At 40.3% G+C, this 13,821-nt stretch overlaps 1 protein-coding gene across 1 annotated transcript in view; it reads left to right on the top strand.

Annotated features, from left to right (window-relative positions):
- Positions 1-13,821, top strand: part of CCDC148 (coiled-coil domain containing 148) — a 314,087-nt gene that overhangs the window by 177,362 nt on the left and 122,904 nt on the right. Inside the window, exon 14 of the mRNA XM_064484812.1 lies at positions 12,763-12,877. Within this exon, the coding sequence (XP_064340882.1) occupies positions 12,763-12,877 (115 nt within the window). The remainder of the gene's footprint in view (positions 1-12,762; positions 12,878-13,821) is intronic.

The raw sequence follows: 13,821 nt of genomic DNA, 5'->3' as shown, positions 1-13,821 counted from the left end.
CTGCCACAGTGATTTTTTTTTTTTTTAACCTCAAAAGTTAAGAGGCTGTTTGTGAAGCCTCTTTGCTGATCTTTTCCTAGGCTGAAGGAAAATCAGGGTTTACTTCATTGCTGTGGGCGGCTGAATCATTATAAAATCTTTGGTTTTTTTGATGTTTGCTGTCTACAGAAGTTCTGAGACCTGGGAAGGAAGAAAGAGAGTGTAAGGGGGATTTTCAGACAGTATTAGAGACGACAAGCTTTATTCATCTTATTTACATAAATCGTTTGTTTGAGGGAGAGGACTGGGTTTCTTTTGTTGTCTCAGTGCTATCCCATCACAACTCCTGAAGAAGAGAAAGCAGTTCCGTCCTCATGATACAGGTGTCTGTCCCTGGATAAATGAGGACCAATTAAAATCAGAAGTTAAAAAGAGATAAAGCCAGACTGAATATGATTTGTTAACCCAGTGGCATATTTTATTAGCATGGTTTTTCAAAGTTCTAATGAAAGAAGCAATACTTCTTTCAGTATTTGTGATTCTGAGACACTCATTGAAATTAGGGTTGTCAGAAATTATATATACCTTCTAAGAATTCTTCAGAGGGGAAAAATAAAAGCTCCAATGAAACTAATCACTCATGCCTGTCATTTTCTTGCATTTAAATCATGTCTTTTTCTTTACAAACCGAAGTGGAGAGAATTTAAAGACAGCTTCTAATATTGTGAGGTAAACCCTCAACACGAGCTCCCTTCTTATACAACGGATAAAATGATTATGTAGCATCTTAAAGATTTTTAAAATGTGATAAATATTGTGATGTTAAACTTTACCATAAGCCATTTGTGAGTTCAAGAGTCACCGTGCAAATTACCCAGTTAGTGTCAAATAACAGATGCCTTTTCCTAGTGAACTCATACAATGGCAAGCAGCAAGCTCCTATAAATATTCAGAAATCCAGTTATAGCCTCTGCCCTTGTACTTGATGAGAGGTGTTTCCAGTTGCTCTGGGCTTTTCCTATGTTTTTCAGAATATAATTTTAAACATTCATATCTGGGGCACTTAATATAAATACATTGAATTAATAAACATAAGGAGGCAGTTAGGCAAATAAATGCTGATCTGCCTGGATTGCCTTTTAAATTTCAATTCATTCTTTCCTGTGCTGCCCCTTCAAAATCACAGTTTGCTCCATGGATGTCACTTTGAGTTTGCCTTTTAGCATCAATGGTTCCTGATTGTCCAAAGGAACTGGACACCTGATTTGTTCTCCAGTGACTGGACTTCTCTTTCACCCCTCAAATAATTAAATATCTTACAAAGGAATAGCCACTGACTAATTAGAGAGGCTTAATAGAGAAGTGTATATTCAATTTATTCTTAACTTTTAATTTTGTCAACTCCTATGTCCTGTTATTTACCTACAACTTAGGAAATTCAATTGAGTGCTTTCCATACCTTATAAAATTCATTCATCTTTCACTATGTCTTTCATGTATTGGTGCATGCCTTCTGTTTTAGGCATTATGCTAGTTCTTGGGGATATAAAGGCAGTTAAGACATAGCCAATGTAGCCAGGAGATGCAGTCTAACAGAAGCAACACGTGAAAACAAATAACTATAATACAAATCAATAAGCGTATATGTGTTTATGGCCATTAGTTTGTTTACTTGAATGTCCCTGCTTGTTCATGGAAAGGCAAGTAACATTTCCCAGACTGGGTTCTATTGTAGAAGGTTTCTAACATCAGACAATTTTGGAAAATAAGCAAACTAAATCCTCCTTCTGGAGATTTGTCATGCATACCATATCATAATAAATATTTTGAGAGATCCTACTGTAAAGAAATCTATTTCACTTTGTTTCTCTTAGTTTTCTGCCAACCTACTAGAACATTCAACACATTTTTCACAGCACATGTGTTAACATCCTGTGGGATATTAACATTCCATGGGCCATGAATTTGGGAAATGAACTGATTACCACCTGAAACAGCTCTGATGTGCTCTCCTGTTATAGAGAGTAAAAAGATAAGTATTCCCTTATAAATAGAAGATATGTTTATTAGTCAGGATTCCTGAGAAGCAACTGAGAGAAACCTAAGTCAAACTAGCTTAGGCAAAAAAGGTAATGAATTGACTCACATGCACAGGAAGCCAGGAGTGGGTCTTGCCTCAGCTACTCCAATGGCATCTTCAGGTTCTGCTCACTCTCTTTCTACTTATTCACTCTGTACCTGTTTATGCATTGACATGGACTTCCTCACGTGCCTGGGCTGGGGGAGGCAGAAGGAAAAGGAGGCATAGCTACAGGCAGCTCCAGGGTTAAGCATATCATTCAAGCTTAGTGACCTCAGAGAGAAGAGAAGGCTTTTCTTCTTCAATATTCATATACAAATCCCCAGGGAAAGATTCTGATTGGCTCAGCTGAATTCATGTGCTCACTGAAGGCCAATCACATGGTCATATTTGTAATGTCCTACTATTACCCTTATCTGGTCACATGTAAACCACTAATATCAGGAAATGTGGAGGGATTCTCTGATTAAAGGCTTCAATAGACCTCCATGGAATGAGGAGAGCAGTGTGAAGGGGATTGATGTTACTAGGTTGATGCTAGATGGTAAAAAAAAAAAAAAAAAAAAAAAAAAAAGATATCTACCACAATGTGGTTTAATTTTTAAAATCTAGATTTGCCTATAATAGGTGGTATACAATAGGCCCTATACAATTACTATCAGAAAGCAGGAATAAAAAAATATCAACTCTTCTACTATCAAAGTCATTATTTTTGGAAGATATCTCCCAATTTATAAAGTGGTTTATAGCTAATAATCCCGAATGTGCCACCAGTCAATTGTTTAAACACATAAGAGAGTTTCTTGGCTCCAAGAAGTTGTGTTGCTCAAAGTTAGACATTCTGTGATTTTTAAGTAGCTGAGTGACTAACTATACTGTAAATATTTAAGGCTAAAATTGCTGCAGCCATGTTATAAGGTATTAAACATTGGGAACTTAATTCTCTGCCTTTGGATTAGAAGGGACCCAAAATAATTGACTAGGCAGAATCTTGGCCCTGTCCATGGTACCTATGGTACCATGGTGGCTCATTTCTAAGAGGTTGTGGGGAGGAATTCCAGACTTCTACTTAGGTGTGTATCATTAGGTTTGTTCTTAAGTTTTGATGAAAGGATGTCAACATTATACCAAGTTCAGATGCCCATTAAAGCAGAAGCTCTGCATTTAACTATCACTGTAATACAGTTACATTTGAAGGATTTATTTGAAGCCAATCCTGAAATTACACAGATGAAAAATAAAAGATCAAAGGACTTGGGGCTTTGAAGGAGGTGGAGGCTGCAGCTATTCATGCTTTGATTGTAGCTGAAATCATATTTCCCAGACAATATTTTTAAGTTGTGGAAAGAGGGTTCATGTTGGAACCAGTAAAAGACAAGGAAGAAAATCAATAAGAGACAGAACGTGCACTTCATGAAGGAGGTGGTCATTGGTACCAGGCATCGTAGAAAGGTCAAGTCAGTGGAGCTCTAAGAGAAGGCTCTGAGTTTACAGTCTGGGGTGGAAAGGTCAGAGGTCAGACTGCATGGAGTTTGTACTAAATAAGAAGCAAAGAACTGGAGGCAGGAAGTATAGCTTTTTCATTTAAGAAAGTTTGCAGTGATGGGGAAATGAGGGTGGTAGCTGAAAAGAGAGAGTTGAGAGATACAGGTTTTACCCATTTGAAGAATTTTGTATGCAGAGGAAAAAGAACTGTGGAGGGGAGAGAGAGAGACTGAAGAAGTAGGAAAGGAAGAGACTCACTTCTGGAGCAAGATCCTAGAGACAACTAGGTTTATGAGATTAAGAGCCCAGGTTTAGGGAGCGAAGGATGAATAAAGATGAGTCCTGACAACTGCAAGTGGGCAAGGTATGGTGGGGAAAGTGAATGCTTATGGCCCTTTTATTTTCAGTAAAGTAGGAGGTGAGGTTCTCTCCTAAGAGGGAGAGTTTTAAGCAGCTGGAGTAAATAAAATCATTCTGGAGGAGTGTTAAATGTCCAGATAAGGTTCAAACCTCACAAATATGTAATAAATTCAATAAAGAGTTAGGGCTGGAAATCGGTAGAGCAGATGTGGAAAGAAAAGAAGACAATAAAAAGATCCTAGTGATAATGCCTTTGAAGAGATAAGCCCATGGATCCAAAGCTGGAGAGAGAATGAAGTAAAATCTGATTGTGTCTCATAGCCTGGGAGAAAAGGAAGAGGTAGATAGTGAAGTTCATGAGGGAAGACCTGGCCCAGTGCCTGGCATATAGTTCACAGTTAATAAATATCATTGAAAAAATGGAGAGCCTGATAAGCTAAGGTAGTAGCAGGCTGAGTAAGGTTAAATGAGTGAGAACATCAAAAGGGTAGGAGACTGGAAGGCAATCCATTCCTAGAGTCACACAATGTGCAACCTTAATCCGAATATGTGGTGATCCTAGAGACTGGAGTCAGAACAGAATCCCTCCTTTTAAAAATTTAGCAGGAAAATAGTGTCCCCAAACCAGGTTCATTTTGCCTGAGAGGCATCAAGCCAAAACTCTGAGAAGCCTGAGGTTTGCAGCAAAGAGAGAGTTTATTAGCAAAGCAGGAGACAGGAGAACAAATCTCAGACCTGCCTCCCCAAAGGCAAGGGGCTTCCAGTACTTGTAGGATAAAGAATAAAGCAGCGGGGCAGTCTGAGGAATGGGGAGTGTGGGGGGAAAGGGGAAAGTTAATTGGAAAAAGGTGCAGTAAGCATGGTTCTGCTCAGGCATAATAAAACTACTGCACGTTAAAAAATGGAGCTGCTTAGCATAATCTGAGGATCTGGAGTGTGGAGCCCTCTGAAATCAAAAGGTCGCTTAGCAGACACTCAAGCATGCCCAGTTGGAGGGCCTGTGGTCCTGTCAAGTTACAACCAGCTCAGCTCGAATTAGATACAGTTCCTGGAAAACAACTAGGGCAAACATCTTACTCTTTGGGATACGTGCAGCTTGGAGAATGGGCAAGTCTTAAAATGACCTTTTGGTGAAGGCAGGTGAAATGGATTTGACTAATTATGCATGATTTCAAAAGTTCTAGGTAATGCCAAGCTCCAAGTTTGGTCTAAGGAGTGGGCTGTTGAAGTGGAGGAGAGGTGAATGCTGTTGGGGGTTAAGGGACTGTAAGGGAGGAGTATTGAATAATCCTCAGTAAATGTCAGGCAGTGACCTGGGCAGTCAGTATTTGATCCCAAGAACCCTATTAGAAAGAGGATGGGGTAAGCCCAAGTCAATAGGTAAAACTTTTCTGAAATTGTTGGAAAGTCACGAAAATGCTAGCTTTCTTCCTCCACTATTGTAAAGGGTAGCAATGGAAGGAGTGTCACCTGAGAAGCTCTGGTTTTCAATTAAGGAAAACATTTGAAAGAAGCAACCAAGAGACAGTGAGATGGCCTTGTATGCGCCAATGGAGGGAATTTTTTTTTAAATCACTAACTTTGTTTAGATCTGCTAGTGCATAGTGATTAAAAAGAAAAAAAAAAAGACAGGCTTTTATTATTGTTTTAAACTCCCCATAGACAATGCATCTTTTATTTCCTGTACCCTACTTGAAATGCTTTTGGAAAGGACTATTCTAGGAAAATTTTGAGACTATGTGAGAATATAAAAGGATTACTGAAAACTAGATGGAAAGGGGTAGGAACAGTTCAAGAAGTAGAGGATAAATGTGGCAGAAATGTCTTTCTGCACTAACTTGGGAAAAGGGCTAAAATGATATCTGCAATGTTCTTTCTCTCAAAACCCTCTCCTCACATCTTGTCCTGTATTTAACTCTGGATTCCCTGGTTTAAGTCCTTTTTTCACAGCTGTTTATATCTCTGCATTTCTAACTCAAGTGAACTCAGATGGCCAGATTGGAACTGATTACAACCAACAGGAAAACGTTTATCACTCTCATTTATGGGTTTTCATTCCAGTATGAAAAATATTTACCCACCCTGGAGCTGCAAGAACTCTTCCCAAGAGAAGTAGCTCACAGGTCTCTTTTAAGGCTGAAATGCTTTTAAGTTGTTTCTTCCCTTTTTGATTTTACTGAATAGACCCTTTAAATATCACCAGGAGCCTGAGATTTTCAACTGTCACCAGGATACACCAGTGTTTTGTCCATTGGGAGGAAAGAAGGAGGTTCAGTAACAGCCATTGTTGCAAATGCCCATCACTAATAGTAACCCAAGCCTGGAGGACCATTGTCACTGAGGGAAACTGTCATCCATGTGTGTTAGGGCCATGGGGGTGGGGTGGGGTTGCAAGATTCTACTCTTGAATGTTGTAGCACTAAAGCAAGAGCTTCTAGTCTGGATCAGTCCTGAGGCATTGTGATATCTGGCACATGCAACCAGAAAGAAGAAGCTCTGTCTAGTAGTAATTTGTACCTGGTTTTGTCTGGGTAACAGGAGTCAGGCAGAGTCCCTCTAATCTAAATATTTATCTTTGCTGTAGTTCTCAAAGTGTGGTCCCCAGACCAGCAGAATCAGCGTCACCTGGAAGCTTCTTAGAAATGCAGATTTTCAGGTGTCACTTCACTACTGAATCAGGAGCCCTCTGGGTGACCCTGATGTTGGTGCAAATTAGGGACCCCCAGGTCCAGGCAGTGCTGTTGTCAGCCTGGGCTGCACATTAGAATCATCTGGAAAACTTTAACAAAACACCAGTGCTTGAGCTCCAACACTAAATTCTGATGTAATGAGTGTGGTGCAGGACCCTGGCATCAGAAGTTTTCATAAGCTCCATTGAGCCTAATGACAGTCACAGTTAAAACCCATCACTCTAAAGCAATATAAGAAGGAGCTGTGTAATTTAGCACTTTGTGATAAATTCAAAAATAATTTATTAAAACCATTTTATATATTTTACTAGGATGTTAATTTAGGCATGCTTATGTAGAACAAACCACAAATGATGTAAGATTTAAGAGGTGGAGGGACTCTTTTTTTTGTCTAGTTTTTATTTTTCACTACTGTATCCTGAGCATCTGGGACAGGGCTTGGCACATGGTAGGTGCCCAAAGAGCTATATGTTGACTAATTTAATTAATCCTTAAAGATAGAGTTCCAATAGGAGCTTGCCTTTACACCTTGTAGAGGAACCAGTAAGCATTCTGAGCAAGAAGAATGGTCTCTGTTTGGGGCTGGCGTGGGTTCATCTCCTTCTGGTTCCGCGAGTTCTCTGTGAATCCTCTTTGTTTTTGTCCCATGCTGATCTGTAGCAGGATGTCACTGCCTTGTATCAAGATTCACATTGCATTTGCAGAAACTGGTCTCTGCTTATGCCCTTAGCCAGAACCCGACTGCGTAGAGTCTTGCCGCCCATACTGTTAGGCGGGCGATGCCCCCGATGTGAGCACCGGTTATGTTGTCTCCCTTCTCCTCCCTGGGCTGGCCCCTCCATCTGCTCCCCCCCAGCCCTCCACCTTTGGACAGGCACTGCCACCGGCCTGCCTGTGTTTGGGTCTGCATACTCTCCCCTGTTGGAGTCCCCTGGTGCTAAGGAGGGGTGCTCTGTGCTCTGTGCTCAGTGGGAAGAACAACTTTCTGAGTGAGGTGTAGGCCCAAGCTGGATTTCCCAGTTGGCAAAAACAGGTTCACCACAATGCTGCCACTGAAACCCCTCTGGCAATAATACGTCCAGCATGTGCCTGTTTAAAGATTTCTTGTTCAATGGTGAGTGAGCCACATCACTTAAAAATGAAGTAGCAAATTTGTTTAAAAACTGCCTTTCATTCAGTCGGGCCAATTACTTTCTGGAAACATATTTGGTGTGAGTTCCAGGCTGGTTAGAGTAACCTAATTAAGATATGTGGTTAATGCTGTTTTATTTACTGCTGAAGCTTTAAAAAAGACAAAGAAAAAAAAAAAAAAAAAAAAAAAGGAGAACCTGCCACGATCAGCAATTACTTAGAAGTCTTTTTTCCCCTCTTGGTTGCTGTAGCTTCTTTTTGGACTGAAGTTACCCGTGTCTCCAGATAGGAAGGAGGTCAAGATTTTGTACTTATTGTTTTGCCCAGTTCTTACTGAAGTTTCACCAAAGCAAACGGAGGCTGTTACTAAAGTTCGTGGTGTTTCCAAACCATCTGCATTTGTATACTCATCTCTTAGAGTGCAGTACACACATGAAAAGTCTTCAACATGATACATAAATTCTCCATTTCTATGTGACAGCTTCTCGTCCCTTCATCTACACTCAGGCCCGGAGGCTTAAACAAAATCCTTTTCAGATTATTGTTAATGCTGCGCCTGATTCTGCAGCAGCTGTTGCTTTTGAACAATATGATGCTTCTCCCCAAACAGGAATCCAAAAGGCCTCCTCCGCAGCGCCCTCAGCCTTTGTAGACTCAGGGAGCATGAAGCAGACTGAGAGATGAAGCTAGGATTCCTGTTTGGGAATTCAGTGCACAGCTTAAAGACTGTTGAGTTTTGCCACTTCCTGACATTGACTTTCATAGCAACAGTTTAATTTGGAGAAAATCTGCTCCCTCAAATGGCTAAAGGTATTTATGTGGAAAATTTTCCAAATGATTGACTTTACTGGGTTGCTATTTTCTTTCCCTATGAATATGTGAGTATCTGGCTTTCTCCCAGGGGCTTTTCTGCATCACTTCTCTTTAGGCAAAGACATTTTTCTATCCAGACTGGGAAAAGAAAGAGGCATCAAGAGTTTCCCCCTTGAAAGTAAATTATTATTTGAGCTTAAACTAGAGCATCTCTAAGTGTGAGGACTTTGATTGTATCCGTGTCCCTAAATTTTCCACGGCAAATCTTCACGGTAGTCAAAGCTGTACTGATCATCACTTTGGAGCCAATGCAACTGTGATCAGCTCTGCACTGCCTCCAGCACTACCCTGCTTCTCTCCTCCCCATGGGGACCAGTCTTACTGAAGAGCTTGTCTCTACTCCCTTTTTATTTCCTTATCTCCTGCCAATCCTTCAGCTGCCTGTCTACTGCCAAGATCACCAGTGGCTCCCTGTTACTTAATCCAATGATTATCTTGGATTATAACTCATCTTCTGTAACCTGTAACATTGCTGATCCCACTTTCCTTAGCTGCTTTGGCACCATTTCTCCTCATTCTCCTTGATAGTTTCCTCCTCTTCTATCCTTTTCTTAGAAGTTGCTTCCTTGGGTTGCAGCAAAGTGGATAAATTAAACTGATAATTCCCCCTTCCTTTCTTTTAAATACATCAAGAAATATATATGTCTAGAATTGAAACACTATGAGAGCAGGAGCTTTTTGTTTGTTTTTTTATTGAAAAATAGTTGATTTACAATGTTGTGTTAGTTTCTGGTGTACAGCATAGTGATTTAGTTATATATATATATATTATATATATAATATATATATATATATCCTTTTCATATTCTTTTTCATTATAGGTTATTATAAGATATTAAGTGTAGTTCCCTGTGCTATACAGTAGAACCTTGTTGTTTATCTATTTTATACACAGTAGTTAGCATCTGCAAATCCCAAACTCCCAATGTATCCCTTCCCTCCTTTTCCCCCTGGTAACCATAAGTTTGTTTTCTATGTGAATCTGTTTCTGTTTTTTAAACAAATTCATTTGTCTCATTTTTTTAGATTCCACATTTAAGTGATATCATATGATATTTGCTGTCTTTTGGACTTACTTCACTTAGTATGATAATCTCTATGTCCATCCATGTTGCTGCAAATGACGAGAGCAGGTTTTTTTAATCAGTGCAATCACCCAACCTGTAACAGCCGGTGGCACAGAGTGGGTACTCAGTAGTCAATGAATGAATGGTAAAAAATTATAAATACTAAAATATATAAAGAAAAAAGTTGTTTCCTTGGGAATCAACCCTAGGCCTACCTCTCTTCTTACTCTACAGTCTCTTTCTGATTGATGCCATCTGTCCCATGGTCTTAATCCCATGCCATTGATAAAGACCTACATCCACTTCTCCAGCCCAGATCTTATGACAGCAGGTCTATGTCTAAACTGAACTTAATTCCTTCTTTTCCCTCTGTCTCTCTAAGATCCCAGTTTTAGTGAGGGACACCACTGTTCACCATGCAAAACAGAAACCTTAACTTCTCTCTTCCCCTCTCTCATAAAATAAAGTAACAATTCCTATTTATTCTATTTTCTACAAAAATAAACCCATGTCTTCTTCTTAACTCCTACCAGTACTCTTCCTGCTGCCTTGGTTCAGGAAACCATCAACTTGCCTCTGGAGAATTCTCTCTGGCCTTGCAAGCCATCCTCCTCCATATTACAGGAGAGAGTTTTCTGATCGCATTTCCCTGATCAAAGCACTCATGCTTGCAAAGCCCTCACAATCTCACCTCTCCTGCCTCTCCAGCCTCAGTTCTTGGCACTCCTCACCTTACATTTTTCATTTTTGGTCATTTCAAACATTTTTCAGTTCCTCAGAAATATTATGTCCTCTCACTTATGGGCTTTCATATGCTTTTTTTTTTTTTTTTCTGCCTGGAACATTCTTTCTATTCTCTTCCCCTCTGGTGAATTCCTGCTCATTTTTTTAGGTCTGCAATTTAGAGCACTTCCTGTTGGATGCTCCCCTGAATGTCCCAAAGGTGCCTGTCCCATGGCCTCTGTCCTACTGTCCCATCAGAGCAAGAGCCACCTTGTGTCTTAATTCCTAGGTCTCTGTATCCACATTAGATTGTCAATTCTATGAGGGCAGGAGCATGTCTCCCTGTTGAAATCTATCTCCAGTGATTGATGCAGGGCACAAATTTTTGTTGAATGAATGAGCCTCAAAGTAAAGTGTGAGCCAGCCTTCTTTAGCACACAGGTTCAGATGCCTCATTTGCAATCTTGTCCTCACTAGGCAAGCTCCTCTAAGTAAAACAACTACTACTTTTCCACAAAGTAACCAAAACTCTGTTGCAGACAAAGCAACCTATGCATCCCAAAGGAAGAGAAACTTTTCAGAGGTTCTGAGAATTAACATGTGGTAATTATCAAATCCCAAGGTGTCTTTTAACTGTACCTTCACAGTAGCTCACTTAGTTTGTCCTCAGTGCTTAAATTGAGTAGAACCTCACTAGGGAGGTTGTGTCATGCCTTAGTGAAAATGGAGGGAATGAGAAATAAAGCTTTCCATGCATGATAGGGAGGCATTGAAGAAAGGGAGCAGTCTGGACTCAGATTCTTTAATCTGTATATCTGACTGTACTGAGTCCTGAAATAGAGGGTGATGGGGAGAATGCCCAACAGCCATCAAAGGAGCTTAGGAGCTCCCATCCAGACCCCACTCTGTGTTCTGTACTCTGCAAGGATCTACTGCCCGCTTCCCTCCTCTCCTCTCCCAGTGTGGCTGCTGCTTTAATGCCAGCCTCAGGAGCAACCTGGTTTTAAAGAGTTTTCCTCCCCAGGAGCAAATCACTGAGGGAACCAGGTGACAACCAGGCTCAGCCTCCCAGCATTTTCCTGGGCATCTCCTTCTCTGTTATTGGTCACCCACTTGCTCTGTTCCAGCCCCTCTGAACCCTTCCCTGCTCAGGGCTGTGACTAGGTGGGGCAAAATTGAAGAAGTCACCCACTCTCAGATGCCAACCCTGATCTCAGGCTCTGCCACTCTCTGGGTGTGAGAACTTGGACAAGTCACGTCACCTGTCTATGCCTCCAGTTCTTTATCTTTAAAATGGGCTCAATAATAGTGCCCCGATGTAGGGTTGTTGTGAAATCTAAGTGAGCTACAACAGGTAAAGCCCTTAGCACAAGACTTGGTGCACAGTGAACACCTCAGCAAATGTCAAGATCCAGAACAAGAAGGTCTAGTGAAGGGACACCCATGGAAAATACAGGTGGGCACACTAAGGGCAAAGCACATTTGTGACCAATGCCATAGAGGAAGTTAAATCTACACTGCCAGTGATTGAAGGCCTCCTACTCCCTCAAGAACCCAAGTGCCCACTTTTTTGAGAAGACAAATCTTATCTCTACAATTCAATAGAAGAATACCTTGGGCAAAAGGAAGTTTAGGAAGGCTGCCCCAAAAAAGGCAGCAGAGGAGGGCGAAATGAACTTGGAAGTATTAAAAAGGTATTTAAATATACCCTGTTCTAATATCTGCTGATTTTAAGGAGGATGGAAACCGAATGCTAAGGGAAAGTCATGTTTTTGCTGCCATCTACAGTCAAAGTGCAATTTTCAAAGTTATCTAACAAGCACACATGTCCACCCAGAAAGGGCATTCTTGACAAAATGAGTGACAATATAGATGAACTTTGTTTTACGTTCTAGTAATTGAGATACTTTGGGAGTACTGTTATAGTATTTTATTTACTAGTCTTTCTAAAATTATGTGTATTTCATCAGTAACATAGCCTTTTAACATCTCAAATTGTGTGAAAACATATCAGAAGACTGCTGTAATAGCTCCAGCGGGACTGTCATCTGTTGGGTTGGATCAGCTGCAGCTGTGGCAGCTGACAGTCTGAGTGTTAATACGATGATTTCAATGAAGAAAGAGAAGATTGGATTTTACCCCAGGTTTTCTGCCCCATGACAGGCAGTTCTCTGACTGTTGTTAGAATTATTGTAAACTGTACTTTATGCACGTGTCCTTTATTGTTTTGCTATGAGAAATCAACCAAAAGCAAGTAAGAACAAAATGACTATGATGCAATTTCTGGGATGCCTTCTGCCCCTACACTCTTAACCGTACAATATCCAGCATTGTCATGATGTGTTCCCCATTTCCCTGTGCATTATTTTTAAAGGGTTAAATACAGACAAGAATTATTGGAAAAGCGTTTGATGGAGAAAAAAGAAGTGGCCCTTCAAGAAGCACTTGAAGAAGAGAGAGAGAGGCGGCTAGCAGCCCTTAGGAAACAGGTGTTTTTAATTTGGAAATTTTCATGGGTGGTTTAAAAGAATGTTCCTAAGTGCTCTTAATAACATTATTACTAGGGCTTAGTTCATGACATCTGCTATATAAAATGTAACTTTTCCAAATTGGGACACTGACCTTCATTCCTGGGAGCAATCAGATTTATGCTGAACCATTTCCAGTTTCTTAGTATATTAAAGGAACTTTATCAGCGCCTTTTAAAAAGCTCTCCCAAGATTTAAATGCATCCATATTATTTCTAGTTTATAAGCTAAATAGTATCCATTTACAGCAGTGAAACTCTGCTTCTAGCCAAAAGATATTACTCTCCTCAAAAAACTGTGCTGAGGCTTGAGCAAGATAATCCTCTACAGGGTAGAAACCTCTGCTTGGATGTATCCAGGTTAAAACTCACTTTTTAACAATACTGTTTTTGTGGAGAAATAAGAGCCTCCCATTGTTTTGGCTCATAAAAGGCAAAAGTTTTGATAGACGTAGACGGCAAGAGCAGGAATTTAGGAACTTGGGAAATGGGATAAAAGAGTTTTACTTGGTAATTTTTCAGAGTTTTTAACCTGAAAGTGATTAGCTCCACTCATAAGCTGTACTCTGACACCATTTCCCAGCTGATGGGAAATGACTGTCTGGTTTCCCATCCATGTTGGTGGAGGCAGCGTTGGACCTGGGATAAGAACTTGGCCTCTGGTGTTTTTCAAACCTGGTATCACCCAGTTCACTACTTACTGGCAGAGGAAACTTAGGTCTTTTACTTTATCCCTCTAAGTGTCCTCCTCTGAAAAACGGGAATAATAATAATAGTACCAGCCTCATAGGTTTGTAGTGATGTGAATTCACATTTTTTGAGTATTTACTATGTATAAAACCCTCTTCTAAATGCTCTTAGGTTTTACCCCCATTTAATCTCTACCACAACCCTATGATGTAGATA

This window comes from Camelus dromedarius, chromosome 4 (assembly GCF_036321535.1).
Source record: "Camelus dromedarius isolate mCamDro1 chromosome 4, mCamDro1.pat, whole genome shotgun sequence".
Lineage (NCBI taxonomy): Eukaryota > Metazoa > Chordata > Mammalia > Artiodactyla > Camelidae > Camelus > Camelus dromedarius.
The sequence above is the reverse complement of the archived record's forward strand: the minus strand, read 5'-3'. Positions and strand labels throughout refer to the sequence as shown.